General features: G+C 35.0%; 1 protein-coding gene across 1 annotated transcript; it reads left to right on the forward strand.

Annotated features, from left to right (window-relative positions):
- The first annotated feature begins 2,044 nt into the window (after positions 1–2,044).
- Positions 2,045–24,572, forward strand: LOC111401883 (serine protease SPPA, chloroplastic-like). The gene is made up of 13 exons (XM_023029848.1): positions 2,045–2,566; positions 3,466–3,649; positions 4,478–4,615; positions 5,835–6,005; positions 6,085–6,188; positions 7,166–7,233; positions 8,987–9,153; positions 12,459–12,528; positions 19,170–19,324; positions 20,759–20,864; positions 21,954–22,041; positions 22,118–22,261; positions 24,079–24,572. Exons 1-13 carry the CDS (start codon positions 2,144–2,146, stop codon positions 24,307–24,309), a joined length of 2,049 nt encoding a protein of 682 aa, XP_022885616.1. The 5' UTR covers positions 2,045–2,143; the 3' UTR covers positions 24,310–24,572.
- Positions 24,573–24,878: the final 306 nt, after the last annotated feature.

Raw genomic sequence — 24,878 nt, forward strand, 5'->3', positions numbered from 1 at the left:
ACCAGCAACCACATTTCCCCAATCTCCATGGCCCCATTTTCTCAATTAAACCTACTTAATATCTCTACTTTCCCATCTATCCTAACCCCACCCCCATTACTACCATCACTGGCACATCCATTACAACCATCGCCACCCGCATCCTCACTTCCCCTCTCCCTAAAGACCCTATTTTCTCAACTTTACCCATTTAACACCCTACTTCCCCATTTACCCATCCCACCTCACCACCACCACCAACACATCCATCACCACCACCACCCACTTGTATTCTCATTTTCCCCACCTCCATCGACCATACTTCTTTCAGTTTTGCTACATGTACATCAAAACTTACATAATGCACATAGCACTCTATCATTGAACAGTTTAAAACATAATTAACTCTTTCATCCAATCATTTCCCTCTTACTCATCTTCTAGCATTACTTCTAAGCAATTTCTTCTAGCAAAATAAGTTAATTCTATTTCTTTTGACTCAAAACAGTTAACACCCCTACTTCTCCATCTACCCTAATCCCACCTCCACTATTTACCACCACCAATACTTCCATTACCACAACCAGTTGTACCCTCATTTTCCCACCTCATCATCTTTATTTTCTACCACCACGGACTATGACCACCCTTCATAATTGAGAACACCACTCTCTCTACCACCTAGCAATTACACATTTTCCCTCGTCCAGCCACTGCCATCTAAGAATGTAAACGAGCCTGACGCGGCTCAAGTGCGGCCAACAAAAATGGCTCGAGCTTTTTCAGTTCAAGCTAAGACAAAGCTCAGTTGAAAAAACGAGACTTAACTTAGATTTTAGGGTCAAGCATTATCGAATCAAGCCAGCTCAAATTTTTTCATGCTAGCTGCATACTTAAGTAGGCTACCTACATTGTGAATGTGATGTGGGCCATCGAGCTACACTGGGCCGGCTCTAGCTTGGGCTGTAGCCCTAAAATAAGGCTAGCCTCGAGCCACAAATCAAGCTGACTCAGGCTTTTTATGAGCCGAACCACAAATCGTTCTCGAGCCATCGAATTGGATCGAAATCCCTACTACCATTGCATTCCATCCTTCAGTTATAAGATTTTTTGCTTTATTTTTAATGATCATTTATAAAATTAATTGTTTTTGTGCTTATTAAGAAACGTACGTGATGCACGAAATAAAATAGAAGTTGAATTTTAACAACTTTAACAACTAATTTGGTCCAGTAAAAACTTTATATATCAACTTAAAATTTTGCTTCAACTTTAGTAACTAATGACCACGTGAAATTAACTCAAATATCTACATAATTACATGAAATAAAATAGAAGCTGAAGTAGGTTTATTTCCATTTTTGGTCAATGAACTTTAGGTTGAATCTTAATTGGGTCATTAAAAATTAATTTGCCTCAATTAGATTACTGAACTTCAATTTACTACTATGATGACCCTTGTTACTAAACTCCACGTTATGGTCTAACATGAAATTTAAAAATTAAAAGCAATATGATGTGTCTTTCCTTTTTCAATGTTACATAATTTGAAAGTAAATAGTGTTTAAAAATCAATGTTACATAATTTTATAGAGCACGCTCATAATTTGATTCATTCTAAAGATTTTGCTACTAGAACATGATTATATGGCATATTTACATGGGAACATGGGACTAGCAGGGTAAAAAGGTGTTAATTTTAATAAATGGTCTAAAGAAGTGAGTAAAACTAAAAATAAATTGAAGTTTAGTGATAAGATGATTGAATCAAACTAAAGTTCAATGACCTAATTGTGATTTCACTGGAAGTTCAGTGACAAAAAAATTAAATTCATTTTAAAATAATAAAATATAAGGATATATTTAACACTAGTATATTATTAGAAACCATTTTTGAAAAATAAATTGAAGTTTATTGATAAGATGATTGGTCAAACTAAAGTTCAGTGCCTAATTGTGATTTCACCGGAAGTCCAGTGGCAAAAAATTAAATTAACCCTTTTAAAATAATAAAATATAAGGATATATTTAACACTAGCATATTATTAGAAACCATTTTTGAAAATTCCCAAAAATGGCCACTTATCAGTCAGCCATGAATAACTGATTCCCACACTGCCACCTCTCTGTTTTCTACAGCACACGCTTCCTCTCTGTGCAGAGGATGTCTGTGCTTCTCAGCACCCCTCGCTCCTCGATGATTCACATCTACACCTGTAGTTCAATTATCTCCAGACCTTTCTCGATTCAACACCGCATTTCAAGCTTTTCTCCCACACCGGAGCCTCAGTTTCTGCTAAAAAATGCCCTCAAATTTCGTAGATTTTCGACCCGGGCATTCGATGTGGATAAAAACGAAGTGGTAGCGGATAAAGATGGGAAAATTGAAGTGGGAACCCAATTGGGAGATAGTAATGATGATGGAAGCATTGGGGTCTATAATGATGAGAAGTATCCGAGTGGAGAGTTTGTGTTCAGGAAGTATGACCTTTGGGAGAGTTTTACAGTGAAGCTCAAGATGCTTTTTGCATTTCCTTGGGAGCGAGTGAAGAAAGGCAGTGTTCTTACCATGAGAATACGCGGCGAGGTTAACAACTTTTGTTTTTCCCGAATTTTCATTGCTAGAATTATAAACAAATCTTCTGAATTATTGAAATTTTGTTCGAATGTTCATTCTCATAATTTTAGTAAATTTGGTTCTCTCTGACTCAAGTGAAAACATTATTCTGTAATTGATGCGAAGGCTGAAAATTTAGGTGTTTCCCATAGAGAAATCATTGAAGGGGCAGAGTTATTATTTCTTTTATAGGAGAAGTTGTGATTGTGGTTGTTTTAGTTGGTGCAATCAGTGCTAGTAGGGCGATGTATGCGACATTGTTTGATTGTGGTCACAGGAAGATCCTAAGGAGTATTATGTGAATCGGGTGGTTAGGAAAAGTATTACTGCTCTTGTTATCCCTGTTTCTGAAAGGCATTGTGCAAGAAGATTAAGGATTTTAAGGTCATTATTTTGACTAGTGTGTATGAGATTTTTGCCAAAGTTATCTCAAGATAAAGATAAATGCTGACGAAACAACTAGTAAAAATTAGAATACTTTTGTTAGTTCTGTAGTTCAATACCCCACTTCACAATCTTTTCCTACAAATTACAATGTTGATCAGGTATATACTGTGTTGTTTGTCAAAGTGAGAGGTTGATTAATATGCTTCTTTAAGCATGTGTGCTTTTTTACTTTTTAGTCATTTAGTGACTCAGTGGAAAGATCTGATGGTCTTGGGGTGGGATTGAGTGTAACTTGGCTATAGGGGTGGTGGTGTTATTAGTGGAATCTAGTTGGTGGAAGGAGGCTAATGTGCTATTTACTCTTATAAAAATCAGGAGGTAGTTGTTTATTTACTACATTCCTCTGTTGTTGTGTTTTAGAATTTGGCTTAATAATTAGGTGATATTTCTAAAAATATTTCTTCAACTGTTTTCATGGACAGATATCTGATCAGCTGAAGAGCCGTTTCTCCTCAAGATTATCTTTACCTCAAATTTGTGAGAATTTCATAAAAGCAGCTTATGATCCTCGTATTGTGGGTATCTATCTCCACATTGAACCATTGAGTTGTGGGTGGGGAAAAGTTGAAGAAATTCGAAGGCACATATTGAATTTTAAGAAGTCAGGTACTGTTTAAAACTTTTAGGGTGCATGTTCAAATAATTTTTTACTAGTGTTCTTGAATCGTGCCCTAAAAGAAAAGGAAAGAACAAAAGATTTGGGGGGTGCCAACCTTTTTAGGGCTTCGAACTTATGTAACATAACACAAATGGTCTTTCCTAGGCAAACATTTGCTTTTAAAGATCACTGTTTTCGTTATGTCACTAGTTTTAGATGAAATATTTTTTATTTTATTTTCATTGGTTCATTGATTTTACATGAATAATTTCATGTAAAAAGTTATTTTATTTACATAATTAAAAGAGCATGTTGCATCATGTTATTGTGGGAACATATGTCTAAAGACTTCTAGTTATGCCAGTGGCTCTAAAAAACAGACATGCACGTGCCCATATATTTTTAAAAAATTTGTTCAGGCACAACTATGACCTTCCTGGTTTATATTGTACTACATGCTAGCACTCCCTTTTTTTTTTAAACTTGTTCGTCAAAATATATAACTAGATAAAGCTGTTATAAGGTGTGGCAAATATTTTGAGGAAATGTTGGATTTTCCTTTTTGCATTATTATACCAGATTCATTGACTGAGGATTCTGTCATTGTTGCTTTGATTTTTACTACAATATAGCTTTTATGCTTGTTAAGACTTGTGTTCCATCTTAAAATGTCAACCTTATTAAGAGGAGTAATCCAAATCTTTATAAATTAGTCTATATTTTCATCTTTATTTGATACGGGATTTTATCCCTTAACAGTGCTCATTTACTCCGAATCTACTATTGACTCTTCTCTTCAAATGACAAGATAATTCTTTCTTTTTTGTAATTTTTAGGTAAATTCATTGTCGGTTATGTGCCTGCGTGTGGAGAGAAAGAATATTACATTGGCAGTGCTTGTGAAGAGCTTTATGCCCCACCAAGTGCCTACTTTCAGTTGTATGGGTTGACTGTTTCGGCATCATTCCTTGGGGGTGAGTTGATTACGGTGGTTTTTGAAAAGATCTACTTTTTGGTGAATAAAAGATACAAGAAGATAGTATCAACATAGATTATCCTTACTTGAGGTTAGATGTGGATACCAATGTAATTGGCTAACTTGGAGACATGGAAGGAATAGGGCAAAAGCAATAAAGAAGTATATTTAATGTGTTAAATAACTAACGACGACTAGAGGTGAACATTACTAAACCTCTTGAAATTATTAATTTGTAATCCAAGACCACTTATAGTAGAAAATGCACATTGTTTATAAGGACATGAGGATCTATATGTAAATGATTATTAAGAACATTTACATGAAAGAGAATGAACACCACAAAATTCAAAGTCCATCTATGTCATATTTCTGTCACACTACTTATTTTTGGATGTCATTAAGTATTTCATGAATAAAGTACTTCTGGATTTAGCTTCCAAACTTACCTTCTAAGCCTCCGTTTGGCCCCCATTATTTGAATTTATAATGAGGGGAATAGTATTTTTTTTTAAGATTGTGTAGTTGAAAAGTTTTTTATTTGAGTGTAATATTATTTTATTGAAAATTGTGTGGTTAAAAGTAGGAGAAAAAAATTTAAATTAAATTGAAGAGTTTTAAAGGGGGCCAAACAGGGGCTAAAGTTCGATGAGTAAATATCTGAAAGTGACATCTACATCTTCTAAAGTTCGATGAGTAAATATCTGAAAATGACGTCTACATAGTTTGCACCTCATATTAGAATAGGTGATAGATTAGAGGGTATAATTGAATTTGAACTAGAGGTGAATCTTCTTAAACTTTGTAGCAAGAATTGATATGACAAACTACAGAGGGTGATGCTAAAGGCCGAAAATTTCCTTATCCTTACAAATTACCTAAAATTGATAAATTCAATTTCCAAGATTTTTTTTTGTTTGTAGAGAATATAACGACTTCTAATGCCATATTTGAAAGTTATGGTTGTCAAAAATGTTAAATATCATGCATATTAATTTTGGAGTTCTCATGCCACAGACTTCAGTCTTCAATTATCAGCTTGAGTCGATGCTAAAGACAATTAAGTTATCCACCTATCTCAATACCTATAAAATGAAACTAGGGAATTAGCTGTACCTGAAGCATCTCACTATTTTCTTAAAGGGGTCAAAAAATAGATGATTTTAATTATTGAGCATTTTCAATTGAAGTGGAGTGGCATCATATATTGTTTGTAGGTGTCCTTGAGAAAGTTGGGGTTGAGCCACAGATTCAGCGGATTGGTAAATACAAGAGTGCAGGGGATCAACTAGCACGTAAAACTATATCAGATGAAAACCGTGAAATGCTGACTGCATTGCTTGATAACATTTATGAAAATTGGCTTGACAAAATTTCTCTTGCCAAAGGTATTTTTGCACTTCTTAGTTGGGTTTGACTATCACGTAATCGACCTTATTATTTGGTATCTTTTTATTTCCTGTGCAGGAAAGAAAAAGGAAGATATAGAAAAATTTGTCAATGAAGGAGTTTATGAAGTTGGAAGATTGAAAGAAAATTGCTGGATAACAGATATAAAATATGATGATGAGGTAAATTATTTATGTTCTTCTACTGAGAATTACAGACCTTGGAATTTTGCTCTGTTTCTGGCCACTAGGTTTGCTTAATCTCCAGACCTGAAGAAGCATTTTTAATAGTACAGATTTCCTTAGTTTATCTTGAGAATCCAAATCTAAACTAGGCTGGACAGTCAGGATAAATTCTATAGGTGAATATTTTGGATACTCTGGATTAATGTTAATCAAATATGTTGTGTTTTGATTTATATTCTTTAACCTGCAACATATGAAAAGAATTTTGAGAATACAAGTTACTGACGCTCAACAAATAGTTGATGCGCCAATTAAAATTCATAATTTATTTCTCGTGAATATATATCCTACCTTACTTTACTTTCTACTGGAAAACACATGTTATGATTAAGTTCTCTGCTAGTCAGTGAAGACAATAGTCAGTGAAGACAATCTTTATGAAACTGACTGAGCCCTTAAATAGGTCAGAGAGACTACATAGTGTCATGTCAAATGAATCCAGTATGATGCATCTAAAGAATCCTGCATTTTGCTGAGCCAGATGCACGAAGACATTGCTATGTTATGGCTTTTGACAGATATATGATTGAAGATGAAGAACATAGTTCTGTTACAAGTTTTGGTGCATTTTATAAACTTTGTTGCTTTAGATCACCATGTTCTGGATATTCTGGTTATAGCAATTCATTTTCTGGGAAAAAAGAAGACATTTTCATTAACCATTGGAATTTTAGTAACAAAAAATAATGCTTATTCCTTTAAATCTGGCCTAAACTATGTAGTATTTCATTGGTTTATTCATAGCTCATCTCTTATGTTTGCCAGATGGTAGTAACGCACAGATAGCTAAAGTCCATTTTTGCCCTTTGCTTTTTGGGTAGGGTGGGGAGCTGAATTTTTTCTAAACTTTAATTCCAGCTTCTCTTCATCTGACTGATCATCCAGATACTTTCTTTTGAACTTTTGTATATAAGATTATTTCACTGTTGAAAGAGCGACTGGGACTTCCAAGTATCAAAACTCTGCCTACAGTTGATTACAGGTATCTTCTGTCAAATTTTGTTTCCATTATTTGATCCAATACTTAGATGAGAGTCATGAGACTGCTGTTCTTTCTCCGGTTTTATCGAACACTGTGTCAGGATTTCAATTCAGATACTTTAGTTCATATTGAGTCAATTAAATGATCCTGACATTAAAGCTCATTTGCTCGTTATTATCTGCTGTAAGTTAAATCTAGTGCGGCGATAGCATATGGTTTGATGGGTCAAATATGATTATTGAAGTCGTAGATGATTTATCTTAGACATTTTTGTTGAGGATACACATTCCGCACTAAAATCTCTTCATCTTCATATTTGCTAGATAATTTTGTTGTAGCACTACTATGTTTATGTGACTAGCACTACGAGTTTCTAAAATCGGTCACCTGCCTCGCCTGAAAACCTAAAGTAATTTTGAATAATTTTACGCAAACTGGATTTTCAGAAAGTAGATAAAGTAGAATGTAGGAAAAAATAGACCTCAGCAAGGTAATATGACCTCCATATGATAATAATTTATTTGCCTATCCTGACATCTTGTTCTTGACCTTTTGGATAAGGTCATCATATGGGAAAATTCGCTTTGCCCCTATGAATATGGGCACACCCAGATAGGTAAATTTGCTGTTGCTGAGTCTCCAGAATTTCTCCGGGAACCCACCACATATAAGAGGTTGCTACCTTATTGAAACTCTTCAATTTAAGTGAAAAACTCTAGAGCAGAAGCCCTAGAAGCTTCTGTAACCTAGTCAAAATATCCAAAGTATTGCCAACTCCTTTTGTATTAGGAAATGAAAACGAAAAAGGATTGCTGTAACTCTCCTTGATGTTGCAGTCCCAGGTCCCTATGGGAAAAGAGAATTGCTCTGATACCATATTCTTAGAGAATTTGTTGACTGCTTCGCCTCGTCTTGCTTTCTGTTTCTTTTGTGGATAGACATTAAGTTCACGATAATAATCCTAAACAAGGTGTAAAGAATGAATTAGATGTAAAATATTAGAAGAGAAATCTCTTCTGCCTCTTTATTTTCTGAAGATGTGGTAAGGTCCCTAATTTAAATGATCTGGCTGAGATTTTTGGTTACCAGAGTGGTCAGTGTAGGGCATGCTTCCAGGGTCTCGCTTCGAATTGTTAGAGGTATGAATCCAATTGCTGAGAGGTTTGAGAGGAGATTGGCCAGCTGGAAAATGATTTATCTGCCCAAATGGAAAATGAATCTTCTTATTAATAGGCACTCATCTTTGCCAACCGTGTACAAATCTCTGTTGATCGTTTCAGTCTTGGTAGCCAATAGGTTAGAGATGCTGCAAAGGTTTCATGCATTTGAAGGCAAAGACACAGAAGAAATGTCGTCTGGTGGATTTAACCTGGTGTTTAGGGATTTGATTTTTTTACTGAGGTTCTTTAGGGCAAGTATGTTAAAGGTTTTCTATGTAGCATAAAGTTTTGTCGAAGGCTGTGATTGGGGGAGTGGGAAGTGTTTGGAAAATTAAATCATACACACTTATGCTGTGGAAGTATATAGAGTTAATTGGTGGAGTGACACTGTCGAATGGATCAAGTTTGTGGTGGAGAATATTAGAAGGGTTGTTCTCTATCTTGTGTTTAAAGCAAAAAGCTAATTATTTGTGTATTATCTTAAAAATTATAACTAGATAAATTTAATTATTATTGTTTTTATTTGTAATGTAACCTGTCTTGTGTCTAAATGATCCTTCTATGCTTATGATCTATCCTTCTTATGCTTACAGGAAGTACAGTAGAGTTAGGAATTGGTCTCTAGGCTTGACAGGTTATAAAGACAAGATAGCCATAATAAGAGCCTCTGGAAGCATTAGCAGGACACCAAGTCCACTGAGCGTGTCCGGCTCAGGAATTATTGCTGAGAAATTCATTGAGAAAATTCGCAGTGTTAGAGGTATGTAATATCTGTCTACATACGAAATCTTTAATTAGTCTCCTTTTAGATGTAAAGGACATGTAATTTGTGAGGACATGTAATGAAAACATCATCAGAAAACAATTAAACGTGTGTGGGAATCCTAGCTGTTGCAGAATGGATCTTCAATTTGTGAATTCTGGGTTCAGATTAAACTTACCAATTTCTTTTTCAGTCTTAATCTCCATCTCCTTACTCTTAAGTGGGTCTATGACAATATCAAGTGTTAAAGTATCCATATCATACTTAATTGCATTCTTAACCTCTCTATATGAATCAGGCCTGGAATTAAGCAAAATAATGGCTTTATATGTTTCAGACACCTTTGCTTCACAATTAACAATATTTTAAACTAATTTGTTAAAGACATCCAAATTGTCATCAAGATCCTTTGAAGGATCCATTTTAAAACTAAAAAATCTTTTAAGCAAATACAATTTGTTAGAAGTAGACTTGAGCAAATATAAATCTTCCAACTTTTGCCCAAGTTCTTTGGTAGAATCAAGTTTTCCTACTTTTCTCAAAACAGTATTAGATAGGTGTAAAATAATTGAAGTATAAGCAAATTCATCATATTCTTATTTTTGTACTTCTTTTAAGTTTGCAGGAAATTTATTGTCTATGGCTTTTGAAACTTTTTGTTGGATCAAAATGCCCTTCATCTTTTGTTGCCAAATTGAAAAATCTCATTTTATATTAAAAATACTAACTTCGAAATGTAAAGACATTTTTAAAAAAACAGAACAACCAAATGTACAGATAGGTCACACAAAGTAATCCTAAGGTCGTAATATACACCATTCTAGATTTCAAGGGTTTCGTAAGATTCGCGATCTTAGATTAATGGAATGTTCAAACGAGTCAAGTCCAGGTGTTCTTACAGGATAATCAAGGCAACACGAAGGTATGTTAAACAAAAAAATCAAATTTTCATGTAATGCAAACAATTGAATACTGGAGCAATTACTAACTTGCAATTAAATCCAACACTTGAAACAGAGCAAATAATTCCTAAATTTCTAGCACAAGCAATGTTACCCCTTTACGGTAACCACAATCCTATTGCCACCCCACACGATGACGCGCTAATGTTGAAATTTAAATTGAGATAAGCTAATAAACTAGAGTGGACCAATTTGAGTCCGTAAATTGCGAGAAACACGAATTTTTTACTTTAGGACCATCACCATTCGCCCCAAAGTCACCAGCAACCAATTGAGCAAAATTAAATTTCTAACACAGAGGGGCAAAATTGTCCAAGTTTTACAACAGCACCCAAAACTGAAAACGAACACCACTATAGGGTCCGTCCCGTCATCCGGAGGAAACTGCATGAAGAGACTGTCATCGAAGAAGGGCCCACGTGCCTCCACTCGCCCACGCCGAAGTTCCACGCGCTGTCGCTCCAACCACGCGCCACCCACCCCAATGCGCCTCGGTCTGCTGAACACACCGGTGGTCTTAGTTTGTCCAAAAGGCAAGTGGTTTCACCGAAAAACATGCAAACAGATTTAGCAGAAAATTTAAAAGACTGGTTAGTTTCTGGTTTGATTTTTTTTGCCAATTTTTAGGCCAATTTCTGACCGTTATTGGGCCAGAAATCGACCAACAACCTTGTTTTGATACCAAGGCCCCATTTGTTTCCCATTTTGGTAATAATGAGAATGAAAAATATAGTCGTTATGGACCCCACACAAGAGATAGAAATTCAAATTTGATGGCTTGATGTGATGGATAACGATTATATTTTTTATTTTAATGGGGAAAGAATGAGAAACAAACAGTGGCCAAATGTTGGAATGGATCTTCAATTCGTGGATTCCGAACTTAGATTAAACTTACTAATCAATATATCAACCAACCAACCAAACAAAGCTTCAAACCCACAACTCAATCCACTTATGGTTGCATTCCTCTTTTCTCACCCATAAAGAGACAACAATATGGGGTGTTTTGCAAGCCACAAAGGCAAAGAGAAGGTAGAAGAAGGCAAGAACTTGAATAAGGTTACAAGGAAGAAACCGTTTTCTCTATTCTCACACAAGGGCAAAACACACGGCTTCTTGCAAGAGAGTTGGTATATATAGCTTTAGGTATATTACCAATTGGGCTAAGACACAAAAGGTTGTGCCAAGACAAAGTAATGGGCCGCGATACAAGGAAGCCCTCCTGTAAGTGAACTTGGGTCAAGACACCATTAAAACCAATTAAGTTGCAATTAGTAGCCCACATTGTTTTCAGGTCGAGCACATGAATTGATTGTTTGATAAATATTTTACTCATCGGCCGCGGCCTATAAAATATAATCCGACACTGTTGGATTTATTGTGTATCAAAAAACTCAACACTAGCTGAACAATAGAGAATAATATGAAATTTCTGCGCAAAGCATCAAAAGAAGGAATAAATTGGGATCAAATGTTGAGAAGTAGTCTGTAACTTGACATGAGTTTCTAATAGTGAACCTGTACCACTAAGAAACAGAGAAAATACATTCACCAACTAGCACAAATTAATAGCTCTCGAGCAAATTCAAAAACATTAAAAGAACAAATACCTTAGAACATAAACAGGTTAAGTTGAAGTTGAATATGTGAATTACTATTTTTTTTTTTTTTTCAAATAATGAATCTGTACAATCAGAACTACTATGGAAGAAATAAGCAATTTCTTATATTTGAAAAACAGCTATCAAGCCATTGACTTCCATATTCTATAGGGATTTTGATCTGTTAACACTGCTCCTCACACTAGAGAATACATAGTCCATTTACTGCTTATTTTTATCATCCGGCTTGACTTGGAAGTCATTCCATCAAAATATCTGTTTTTGTCCTTCCATTGAAACATACGAAATGCAAATCTAGCCACTATCTAACTTTGCTTTGATGGACCGCTTGCCAACTTCCGCGTATTCTGTAGGATCAAGTTGGACATATAGCCTGTTTTCACAATGCAACTTCATTGGTCCTCCTCATTTTAACTTTAAGATCATCAAGAATAATCTTTAACCAAAGAAGCTCACACAATACCCTTTACCATGGGCTTGAACTCTGCCTCAGCACCAGAATGAATTATTTGCTCAAAAATGATTTTATCATCTTCTATTTTGCCATCGAGGAAGTCTTGTTCCCAGCCTTTGTATTTCATTCTTGTTATTTTATAAATTTCTTTTCAATCAAAGGGGTAAAAATATTAAAATATAGCTGAATTGTTTCTTTACACTTGAATTTTGATCACGTATATTTTTTCTTGTCTGGTTGATATTGTTGAGACTTTTGCAGATTCAAAAGTATACAAGGCTGTTGTCATTCGTATTGATAGTCCTGGAGGGGATGCTCTTGCATCTGATTTGTAAGTGTTCTTTTTTATTGAATAAAAATTTATAGGTTTTGAAAACCTATAGAATGGTGCATTTTATTGCCTTAACAAGTATTTTTCTATACTGTCTTTTATTTCACATTTTGACCAATAATTATTTCATCTTGTCATAATGCTACATCCAAAATTTGCCTCTTTCACTAAATCCTTAATTAATGCTTTTTCCCTTGATCTTGTATGAACTGGTCAAAGGGCTAATGTTGCAAGAATCACCTTTTTTCCTGGATTTTGATTTTTCTGGGATAAGGCATAAAGAGTTCGAATTTCATTTTTGAATTGATACAAACCATTCTGCATGAACATCAAAAAATTCCATCTAGTCACCCATTGTAATATTAGAACTGTTACGGACGTAGTTAGATGCTTAATTATAGGGATTGATAGCTTGATTATAGTTTCCTAATTAGCATAGTTTCCTAATATAGCTTTCTCAATGTGTATATATGTGTATCTTTCCTATGAATTGAGAAAAAAAAAAAAAAACACTATTTTCTCTCATATCTTACATGGTATCAGAACCACCTTTGATTCCATAATTTTCTTAGTCAATTTTTTCGAGTTCTGATTTTATCGATTTAATCCAGCTTCTGGATTGTTGTTGGGGATTCTAGTCTCTTTTGGTTTTGGGCTTCACCTAGAGATTAGCAGTAGATTTGGTTGGGTTGATCTTTCAGCAGCTTTGTTCCTCAATTTGGTCGACGACATCATAAGCAGATTGTAGAGACAACTTTGTCTGGAGAAAAAGAAGATTGGGCTGCATATTTAGAGGTTTTGTGAAGTTTATTTTGGGCTGTTAATATTTCAACCTATTGTTAGGCTAATATTTTTGGGCTTTTCTTATTGATTTGGGCTGTTAAACCTGTAATAATTCTACATATTATTGGGCAGTAATTTTAGACTTATTATTGCAGTGGGCTTGTTGTTGGGCCATGAGTGGTTTGTTTTGGGCTGTTAACCCTTTAATAATTCAGCATATTGTTGGATAGTAATTTTGGACTTTTATTATTGCATTGGACTTATTGTTGGGCAGTGATTTGTTATTTGGATCTTGTGGTTTGTTTTTATGGCTAACAAGCAAAAGAATTTGGTCATGACTGATGCTATTCCAATGATGTCCAAAATCACGGAGCATAAGTTAGTTGGTCCAAATTATTTAGATTGGTGTAAGACAATTTGGATTTATCTACGGAGTATTTCTATGGACAATCATCTTACTAAAGATCCACCAACGAATAATACTCGTCAGGCATGGTTAAGAGATGATGCTCGATTATTCTTACAAATCCGTAATTCCATCGACACAGAGATAATCAGCTTGATTAATCACTGTGAGTATGTTAAGGAATTAATGAAATATTTAGAATTTATGTACTCTGAGAAAGGGGGTGTGTCACAGATTTATAAAGTTTGTAAGGGTTTTTACCGTGTTGAACAACAAGATCAGTCTCTTCAAGCATATTTTATGAATTTCAAAAAAAAATCTACGAAGAACTAAATGTCTTGTTACCTTTTAGTCCAGATGTGAAAGTTCAGCAAACCCAGTGGGAGCAAAATGGCTGTAATGAGTTTTCTAGCAGGTCTTAATTCTCAGTTTGAGACTGCTAAATCCCAGATTCTCTCCAGTGCTGAGATTGCGTCTCTGCAAGAAACTTTTACTAGAGTACTTCACACAAATATTAGTGATTTTGTTGCTTCATCTGTTCAAACTTCTAGTGCTCTTATCAATCGCAATAATAGAGGTACTACACGAGGCGGGGGTACAGGTAGTCAAGTCAATCGAAGCCAGAATGAAGGGGGAGTTGTATGCTACTACTGTCATGAGCCGGGTCATACCAAATACTCGTGCCGAAAATTACAAAATAAATCTCAGAAGTCTCACTCAGCCCATGTTGCAGCTACTACTGCTGCATCCATCTCGTCTTCTGGGCTGACCATCATAGTTTCTGCAGATGAATTTGCCAAATTCACTCAATACCAAGAAGCATTAAAGAATTCATCTCATCCTATCTCTGCCATTGCTGAGACAGGTAAACCTAATACACGTCTCCTCTCATCTTCCTCAAAATGACAAGTAATCTTAGTCTCTTCTCCACCTTTTAGTCGCATACATCTCCTTCCGATGTTACTTTAGCTGATGGTTCTACTTCTTCTGTTCTCGGCTCTAGCACTATTAATCCAACACCATTAATTTCTTTATCATCTGTCTTAAGTCTGCCACAATTTTCTTTTAATTTAATGTCTGTGAGCAAGTTTACACAGACCTTCAACTGTTCTGCTTCATTTTTTTCCTGATTATTGTCTTTTTCAGAATTTTATGACGAAGAAGATTATTGGTGAAGGACATAAATTGGGTGATCTCTATATTCTGGATACCTAAGTGCCCAAGTCCATTGCATGTTCAGGCATCTTAACTCCTTTTGAAGCACATTGTCGATTAGGACATCCACTTTATCTTTGTTGAAGAAATTATGCTCTCAGTTTCAAAATGTGTCGTCTTTAATTATGAGTCGTCTCAATTTGCAAAACATCATCGTCTGTCTTTTGTTCCTCGAGTCAATAAAAGAGCTAGTTTTTCTTTTGAAATAGTTCATTCGGATGCTTGGGGTCCTTATCCTGTAGTGTCCAAAACTGGATTTCAGTATTTTGTTACCTTTATTGATGATTTTTCTCGTGTGACTTGACTTTATTTAATGAAAAATCATTCTGAATTATTTTCTCATTTTAGTGCCTTTTATGCTGAAATTAGAACTCAGTTTAATGTTTCTGTACAGACATTGAGAAGTGATGATGCCAAAGAATATTTTTCCTATTCTTTTTGAACTTACATACTTCAGAATGGTATTCTTCATCAATCCTTGTGTGTCGACACGCTCTCTCAGAATGGTGTGGCTAGAAGAAAAAATAGACATCTTCTTGAGTCAGTCAGGGCACTCTTGTTCCAAATGCATGTTCCTAGACAATTGTGGACTGATGCAGTTTTCGTAGTCTGTTTCTTAATTAAACGAATGCCCTCATTAGTTCTTCTTGGTAAGACTCCTTACAATGTCATGTTCCCTACTAAACTCTTGTTTCTTATTGAACCTAAGATATTTGGTAGTACATGTTATACTTGTGATGATTGTCCCCAGGTAACTAAATTAGACCCCAAATCTTTAAAATGTATTTTTTTGGGTTACTCGCGCCTAAAAAAAGGTTATCGATGCTACTGCCCGAGTCTTGATAAATATATTGTGTCAACTGATGTTACTTTTCTGGAGCATATTCCTTTCTTTCTCAGTTCTTATACTTCATCCAGTAAAGGAGAGGATGTAATCTGTTAGCTTATCATGTCACTTACCAGTCAACTAATATTGCTTCTACACCTACTGCTCCCACACCACCAACACCTATTCGCCATGTGTATTTCAGACGACGAGACCCTCCCGATCCATGTTCGGCACCTACCTGTTCTTTGGCATAAGATTCAGTATCCAGTGATCTTGATCTACCTATTGCTCTTCGCAAAGGTAAACGTCAGTGCACTTATCCTATATCATCGTTTGTATCTTATGATCACTTGTCTTCGTCTTCTTGTTCTTTTATTGCTTCCCTTGACTCTATGACTCTTCCAAAAACTGTTCATGAAGCCTTATCCAATTCTGGTTAGCATGAAGCTATGATCAAGGAGATGAATGCTTTGGATGTTAATGGTACTTGGAATTTAGTGGGTTTACCTGCAAGGAAAAAAGGCTATTGGGTATAAATGAGTATTTGCAGTCAAGGTCAATCCTGATGGATTAGTGGCTAGGCTTAAAGCCTACCTTGTTGCTAAAGGCTATGCTCAGACTTATGGTGTGGATTATTTTGATACTTTCTCTCTTGTCGCTAAGTTAACGTCTGTTTGCTTATTCATTTCTATGGCAGCTACTCATGATTGGCCTTTACATCAATTGGATATCAAAAATGCCTTCTTACATGGTGATCTCCATGAAGAAGTTTATATGGAGCAACTTCCTGGGTTTGTTGCTCAGGGGGAGTATAGGAAAGTGTGTCATCTTCGAAAATCCTTATATGGTTTGAAACAAAGTCCACGTGCTTGATTTGGAAAATTTAGTCATGCTGGAAAAGTTTGAAATGTAAAAGAGTAAGTCTAACCAGTCAGTCTTCTACAAACAGTCCGAATCCACATTATTCTTCTTGTTGTGTATGTTGATGATATTGTTATTACTGGCAGTGATACTGTGGAAATTTCATCTCTGAAGTCTTTCTTCATGCGCAATTTCAAATAAAGGATATAGGAATGTTGAAGTATTTCTTAGGAATTGAGGTGACAAGAAGCAAGAAAGGCATCTTCCTATCTCAGAGAAAATATGTACTTAACTTGTTAACTGAGACAGGAAAGTTGGGAGCTAGGCCAAGCAATGCTCCAATGCTTCCCAATTTGCAACTTGCCAAAGATGGTGATTTATTTGAAGATCCTGAGAGGTATAGAAGACTGGTTGGGAAATTAAACTATCTTACATAGCCCGTCATGATATTGCGTATCATGTTAGTATTGTAAGTCAATTCATGTCTTCTCCAACAGTTCATCATTGGACAGTTTTAGAACAAATCCCGTGTTATTTAAAGGGAGCTCCTGGATGTGGAATACCGTACAGAAATCATGGACCCACATCGAATGTTTCTCAGATGCAAATTGGACAGGTTCAAAATTGACCGAAGATCCACTACTAGCTACTGTGTTTTTGTTGGAGAAAATTTAGTCTCATGGAAAAGTAAGAACCAAAATGTTGTGTCTAGTGCAGAATCAGAATATAAAGCTATGGCACAGTCTGTGTGTGAGATAATTTGGATATATCAGCTCTTAACTGAAGTTGATCTTAAGGCTTCAATACCAGCAAAGTTGTGTGTGACAATCAATCTGCTCTTCATATTGTTTCTAATCCTGTGTTTCTTGAACAAACTAAGCATATTGAGAATGATTGTCATTTCGTTCGTGAGAAGGTACAACAGAATGTAATCTCTACGGGATATGTGAAAATTGGAGAACAACTAGGAGATATTTTCACAAAGGCTCTAACTGGGATTCGATTTGATTATATTTGTAACAAGTTGGGCATGATTAATATCCATGCTTCAACTTGAGAGGGAGTGTTACGGACGTAATTAGATGCTTAATTATAGGGATTGATAGCTTGATTATAGTTTCCTAAGTAGCATAGTTTCCTAATATAGCTTTCTGAATGTGTATATATATGTGTATCTTTCCTATGAATGGAAAAAAAAACTATTCTCTCTCATATCTTACGAGAACAATCTTGAAATAGACCCAAATAGAAGCCATCCAGACCCAGAGATATCCCTATAACTATCAAACACTACTCCTTGAATTTCTCTAGTTCAAAAGGTGGTCTTTAATCATTACTTCATATCCATCGAAATAGGACACCATTCCAGGCCCTACTGTCCCCTCTTTACTCTCATCTTTAAAATATAATCTCTCTCAAATATCTTCATTGCTATGAAGAATCCGTCCCTGCTCTTCCTCCAATTTTTCATTCACATTCTTTCAATCTTTGATCCTTCCATATTTCATTTTTCGCTTAAAAGTTATTTCTTTCCTATTTAGCAATCTAACACTTTCTTGTCTAAGTTCTTCCTTTAATATACCCTCGATCTAATTGATCTAAGACCTCCAACCGGGCTAAGAAGTGCCTCTTTCACTCCATCTTCAATGTTTTACCTCAGCCCTAAACGAGGGTTCCCTAACCATGCTTTCAAACCTAAAATTAGTGGGACCCCATTTCACAGAAGAGTCTAGAATGATTTAAAATTACTTGACATTGCCTTCACCCTTACTTCCAAACTTTTATCTGGATATTCTTGTCCCAAACCCAAAGTTCTCAAAAACCTAAGTCACATAAGACCACATCCTCTTCAACTAAACCTAGCATTTCGAAAGGGAATATCACTAAACTCACACTTGTTGTTAAAACTGTCAAATGTTTCCATGCTTTTAGTCAGCCTTGAATTAGATAACCTTCTCATGAACAAATCTCACTACATTGCCTCCACCCCCATCACAAATAGTCCTACTAACACTTCCCAGAATGTGTTTTTGTCAATGTTCCAGTTAGGATCATAGACCCGTGTTAACCACTATGAGCCTAATGAAGATTCTATATTATTCATTCAAAAATTGTCCTAAAAAACGGAATAAATTTATCTCTGTAATTTTGTGAAACCGAACTGCTAAGTAGAATATCCCTTCCTTACAGAAATGGCCCGGACGGTGAAAAGATGTCTATTATAAATTATTTTTATTGGTAAGTAATATGCAAAATCCAAACGAACAATTACAATTTGTTGGAGTAGCAGTACTTACGTCAGTATACATCAAAAAATAAGAAAAAAATGTGTGACCATCTGTAGTGATGAAGTCCATGCAGCATTGTTTCCATTCATGTTCGAAGGTTTTATGAATGAATGTGGATTTCTTACTATTTTTATCTGCATTCCATGTATAAATTGATCATAGGATGAATTAAGAAAAAGAAATATTATATTAAGGATAGGATTTCTATGGACCGGAAATGGTTTGATTGTTCATTGATTAGTGTTATTGTGTTTTGAAGAATGTGGAGGGAAATCAAACTATTGGCAGCCTCCAAACCTGTAATTGCGTCAATGGCTGATGTTGCTGCTAGTGGAGGCTACTATATGGCAATGGCCGCTCAGGCTATAGTAGCTGAGAATCTCACTTTAACAGGTTCAATTGGAGTTGTGACAGGTGAGACCTCACAACTGTACTTTCTGTTTCTTACAAGAAACTTGTGAAGCTGAAGTTAGTTGGACATAAATAAGTGAGAGCTGTCTAAAATTTTGTTTCTTTTGAAGAGGTTCAAATTTTCAACTCTTGTCCTTTTACTAGTAAAAGTGAATAACAATTGCTGGGTCATTGATGGTCACATGTCAAGAGTATGGGTTGAATCTTAAAGAAATTAGATTTGTATTTAAGCAATTATAATAATCGAGTTAAAGGAACCTTGAACTAGTTAAATTTGCAGCATCTGTGTAGATACCTTAAGATCCTGCTGTCCTAGTAAATTGTGACTTCGCTTGAACCTAATTTGTTAAAATTGCACCAGAGAAGCTCCTAACTGCAAAGTGAGGTGAGGAATGTCCAGAAAAGCACGAAGTTTATCTGGACCCTTAATTTTTATCTTGGTTCATTACCTATTGTTGATATTTTGACTGCTGAAATACCTATAAATTCTCAAAATGAATTTATTGAGTGCCGAGTTATAACAAGGTAAAATTACAACAACTGAAATTTACAGAAAGTTTCTTCCTTGATATTTGCTGAATAACAGGCACTTCATTTTGATGAAGTTTGTGCTGCATTATTTCACTTTGCACATTTGAGGCTTATGGCACATATGATTCCCTTGATTAACAAACTTTCATCTAAATAGCACTTCTTCTAAATTTTCTTTTACTTTGTCTCCATGTAAACAATGCTTAAGAGTTAAAGCATAATCGTTTGATAAAAAATAGTTACATTAAAGTTTTACTCGACATGATTTTGCTTCTAAAAAGATTGTGGAATTAAACAACCATGCTTAAATAAATACATTAACGTTATTTCAGTTATTTGATTGAGAATTTGGACCATTATGACATGTAGGAGTGCATACGTTGTTCTTTCTTCATATTTTTGTTCTGCGTCATCCTAGTTCTCTTAGATCATTGAGCGCTGAAGTTTGTGCAACTAGCTACCTTTCATGCTTCTAATTTGTTTATTCTTTCATCTTTCCATTTACAGTCACTCTTTTATGCTGCTGATTCCTCCCCACTTTGTATTCTTTCTTATTATGCCCCTATTTGTTTCTCATTATTTGCACATTAAAATGAAAAATATGATCGTTATCCATCACATCAAGCCACCATATTTGACTTTCTATCTCTTGTGTGGAGTTCGTAACGGCTATATTTTTCATTCTCAGTTTTACATTAATGTTTACCAAACGGGCCCTATGTTTCTTTTGTCAATACTGTCTGGAGTTTGTATAAGTTCCATAAATTTAGCACTAATCCTTCAATCTATACATGAAAAAACTTGACCATTGATGTTAAGGGTGAACGTGTTTGAAGTTCATTGGTCAAGCATAACAAGTCTTTTTCTGGGTTATAATAGAATTGATATTTCTTAATTTTCACGTAGGGAAGTTTAATTTGGAGACACTATATGAAAAAATCGGCTTCAATAAGGAAATAATATCAAGAGGAAGATATGCAGAGCTGACTGCTGCTGAACAGAGACCATTCAGGTACTTCTATGTTGACTTGCAAATTATATATGCCACTATAAGACAATGTAGTGATAAGGTACTCACAATCATGTTTGTTAAAGTTCTAGGAGAGCCAAATTGCCATTTCTTGGCTCATTATTATTTCTGAATGTGTGTTAATATGGATAAAGCTGCTTCTAATCCTATGATACCTGAAGTATTTTGAGGGTTGGAAAAACATATGAGGTTGTAGTTAGAAAGAAGGTAAGAGGAAAAGATATAGGAATCAATCCTGGAATACCACGGGCTACATACATGTAAGGTAGGCATATTTTTTTGTCAAATTTTGGTGAGCTTCATTACTAATCAAACTGAAATACTCCTAAAAATCCATAGGGGCTTGAAAAAGCCTCCGCACATCTTGGAACTTGGAAAAAAAATTAAGTTCGGTGCCATAGTAATTCTGAACATGCTAAAACCAAAATAACTCCTGCTCTGCCCATGGGAAATCTTTCTGATAATTTTTTAGAGATCTGTTCCTAAGTACTAACTATAAAACACCACGAACAAAAATAAGACACTTAAAGGCATAGAAATAGGCTGAAAACTGATTATGATAGCTTGCAATATACGCAACGTCATCTAATCAAATGAAAGCTTTGCATTCTTTCCCAAACTCTAATTGCTTTTTCCACTTATCTCCATCACTTCAACTGTCATTTCCTCCCCCCTCCTCTCTCTCTCTCTACAGTTCTCTCTCCTATACTTCTCACCTTATTATCGTCACTCGGTTGATTCAAAAAATATTGAGTTTTAAAGTTTAAGTAATTTGGCCGGTCAAACCATTGTAAATACTAGCAATTGAAAGCGTGGTCTGTATGGCCCTTTCAACCTTGAATGCCCTATTTTGCTATTTCAACTCATGTCAATTTATGGTTTCATTTTCTCCATTTTAACTTGTATTGGAACGTAGAAAATCACATGGGGGGCCTCATTGATTAATTGTTAACAAGAAATAAGACATTCTTAAAAATAAATAAATAAATATTCTAGATTAGGTTATTCTTTGATTGTTTTATTTGTCATTGGTTCCTGTTTCCACAAAATATTTGTCTTTATTATTTGTAGAGCAGATGAAGCGGAACTATTTGCGAAGTCAGCACAGAATGCATATAAACAATTCAGAGACAAGGCAGCCTTTTCCAGATCAATGACAGTATGTTTTTTGATGTAACACATTTTGGGATATCAACAATTTTATTGGCAACTTAATTTGAGCGATCATTTTGCAGGTAGACAGCATGGAAGAAGTAGCGCAGGGAAGAGTTTGGACCGGGAGTGATGCAGCTTCAAGAGGTCTTGTCGATGCTATTGGGGGACTCTCTCGAGCAGTAGCAATTGCGAAACAAAAGGCTAATATACCACTGGATGAACAGGTCAGTTTAAATAATATTATATTTGTTTTAGATTTGTGGAGCTCGTCTCTCACAATTCAACCTTTGGTTTGAGACTGAGTGCATGAAGTTTTTCTGATACTGATCTTGAAAATTAAGCCCTTGTTTCAGCCACATTATTTTCATAAGAATACATTTTGGAATAGTGTATTGATGCAAAATATGTAATTAAAAAATAAGAAAATTTCTGAATTTGAGTGTAATGTTATTTTATTGAAGAATGTGTGGTTGAAATGATGTCAAATTACTGTTTAAGAATGTATTTTTTGGAAAGAATGTGGGTCGAATAGGGCCTAAAATGAAGTTGAACCAGCTATGTACACGGGATGTTCCAAGAAAATGAGATTAGATTGTTGCATCTCAGAAAGTTGAATAGTGTAATGGATTAATTATAAATATGATCTAAAGCTAGTATTATAGTATGTGCTGAAATAGAATTGAATAAATAAATTTGTCTTCCTCTAACTGCTCAAGTTTTTAGATGAGGTGATTCAATATATCATAATAGACATGCCTTGAGTTTAAATTCTCTGTCACCTATTTATGAAAATTGTGCATATGACTTTTGACAGGCCTTTTGACCTTTGATTAATGAAAAGAAAAAAAGGAATTCGGTCCGATTTTTAGGGAGTGCATTGAAAACAATTCTATTTCTAACAGCTTAATTTTTAAATTATGTGGTTCAACATTATGGCATGTGGAAAGTAATTAATTGATTCAAATTTAATTTTGGTCCCAACTGATACTGAATGAGTTAATCAATGCTGGAAGTCAGTATATTTGGATATTAACTACTAATTTTATGGTTAGAAGCTTTGACAATTTCAGAATATGGAACAACGTGAGGATCGCTACTGCATAAATATTGTAATCGTACTTGTTTTTATTACTGGTTATTCCTTCACTCCAGTTGCGCATTTAATTGCTTTACGTACGTGTTGCAAGTATTTTGGCAGGATAACATGCAGAAACTAAGACCATGTCTAGGAGGTGATCATATTTTAATCACTCTAGTCAAAGATATTTTTTATAGACCCACAACTACTACCCACTTATGATTCACATATTCCAAAAAGGACCCACCACTTATAATCACTTCAATTTTAATTTATCACCTACCAAACATGCACCAAGTGTCATGCAGTATTGTTTTGTTGAAAACCGTGTTAGGGCACCCTCTTATAGCATTGATTCACTTTGCTCATTGAACTTTTCTTTGTTCCAAGCTAGTCACTGAGTTCATTCTGTTTTCAGTTTAGGCAACTTTGTCCTGCTGACTTAACTGAATGCTTCCGTGGTTAACTTAATGATGATGTGGTATGGAAAATCTATTATTACACTGTTTTATCATCAAGCTATGTGAAGACTTGTATTGTTAAACAAGTTCTGCTTGCGCAACACATTTTTTTACTAGTTGCATTTTGCAGCGACTTGCACGATATAAATAATGCAAGAACATGTTTTCATGTCACATTATCATCGTTGTTAATTCAGAAGGTAAACCAAGTGCCTAAAACTTAAATAAAAATCTGAGTTGATTGACTAAAGTTTGGTGACCTAACTGAAAAAAAATACCCAATAAGTTCGGCAACTGATTGTGTTTTTACTATTGGACATATGTACAATGCTGTTATTTCTTGTAATGTAGGCTGTAAAAGAATTGTCTTTATTATTACTTTTCATCAAGCATGAATCATGTTAACTCTAACATATTATGTCCTCCGTCCCCATCCCCGTCCCCATCCCCGTCCCCCATGTTTTTCGACTTTTGGCATTTTAAATGCGTTCTTAAACATCAGGTCACCCTTGTTGAGCTTTCGAGGCCTTCTTCATCTCTACCTGAAGTCTTAAGTGGCTTAGGAAACTCCATAGTTGAAGCAGACACTGCAATTAAAGAGTTGCTACAAGACATGGCATCTTGGAGTGAAATTCAAGCCCGTATGGATGGGATCATGTTTGAAAAATTGGAGGGAGCTTCATATGCCAACGTCGTCTTAAAACTTATTAAGGATATCCTGAGGTCATTCTAATCTTATGTTTTCTAAATTTTTCTTTTCTGTCATATTCTTCATACTAAGGAGATATCTTCAAAGACAAAAAATGTACATTTTTAATAGTAAAGTGGATAGGAAAGCACAAAATTAACATGGCAGATGAAGTCACCGTTTTACCCTTGATTTGTTTTCTGTAAGAAAAAAATGGATGGCTTTTCTTTATCATGGATACTGTACACCACAGTAATTTAACCTTACTATAGTACACATCTCATATCTGTATTTACGGATAAAATTTATATTAAGCTTGTTTATATCTACTTCGATGTTAGTATAGATACTAGCCCAGCAGGTACTATGATTAGTGAACATTTATGAAGGGTAATGAAGAAGGAAAAAAATGGATAGGAAACTATGGACTAATAATAGATTCAATAATACTAAGAAATATTAAGTCTTTTACGATAATATTTATATAAAAAAAATAGTAATTAAGTCACTGTGCATTATAAGAATTCTTTCTCATATAATTTTTTCTTATGTAATTTTTTATAAGGCCAATATTCGTATCGATTTCAATACTTAGCCTCCGTTTGGTCCCCATT

This window comes from Olea europaea, chromosome 10 (genome assembly GCF_002742605.1).
Source record: "Olea europaea var. sylvestris chromosome 10, O_europaea_v1, whole genome shotgun sequence".
Lineage (NCBI taxonomy): Eukaryota > Viridiplantae > Streptophyta > Magnoliopsida > Lamiales > Oleaceae > Olea > Olea europaea.

What these genes read in the sequence shown, in the direction of transcription:
- LOC111401883 (XM_023029848.1), top strand. Translation starts at nt 2,144, where the DNA reads ATGTCTGTGCTTCTCAGCACCCCTCGCTCCTCGATGATTCACATCTAC. An exon ending in CCATGAGAATACGCGGCGAG is followed by an intron (nt 2,567 to 3,465) that starts GTTAACAACTTT and finishes TTTCATGGACAG; the next exon opens with ATATCTGATCAGCTGAAGAG. An exon ending in GCTGAACAGAGACCATTCAG is followed by an intron (nt 20,865 to 21,953) that starts GTACTTCTATGT and finishes TATTATTTGTAG; the next exon opens with AGCAGATGAAGCGGAACTAT.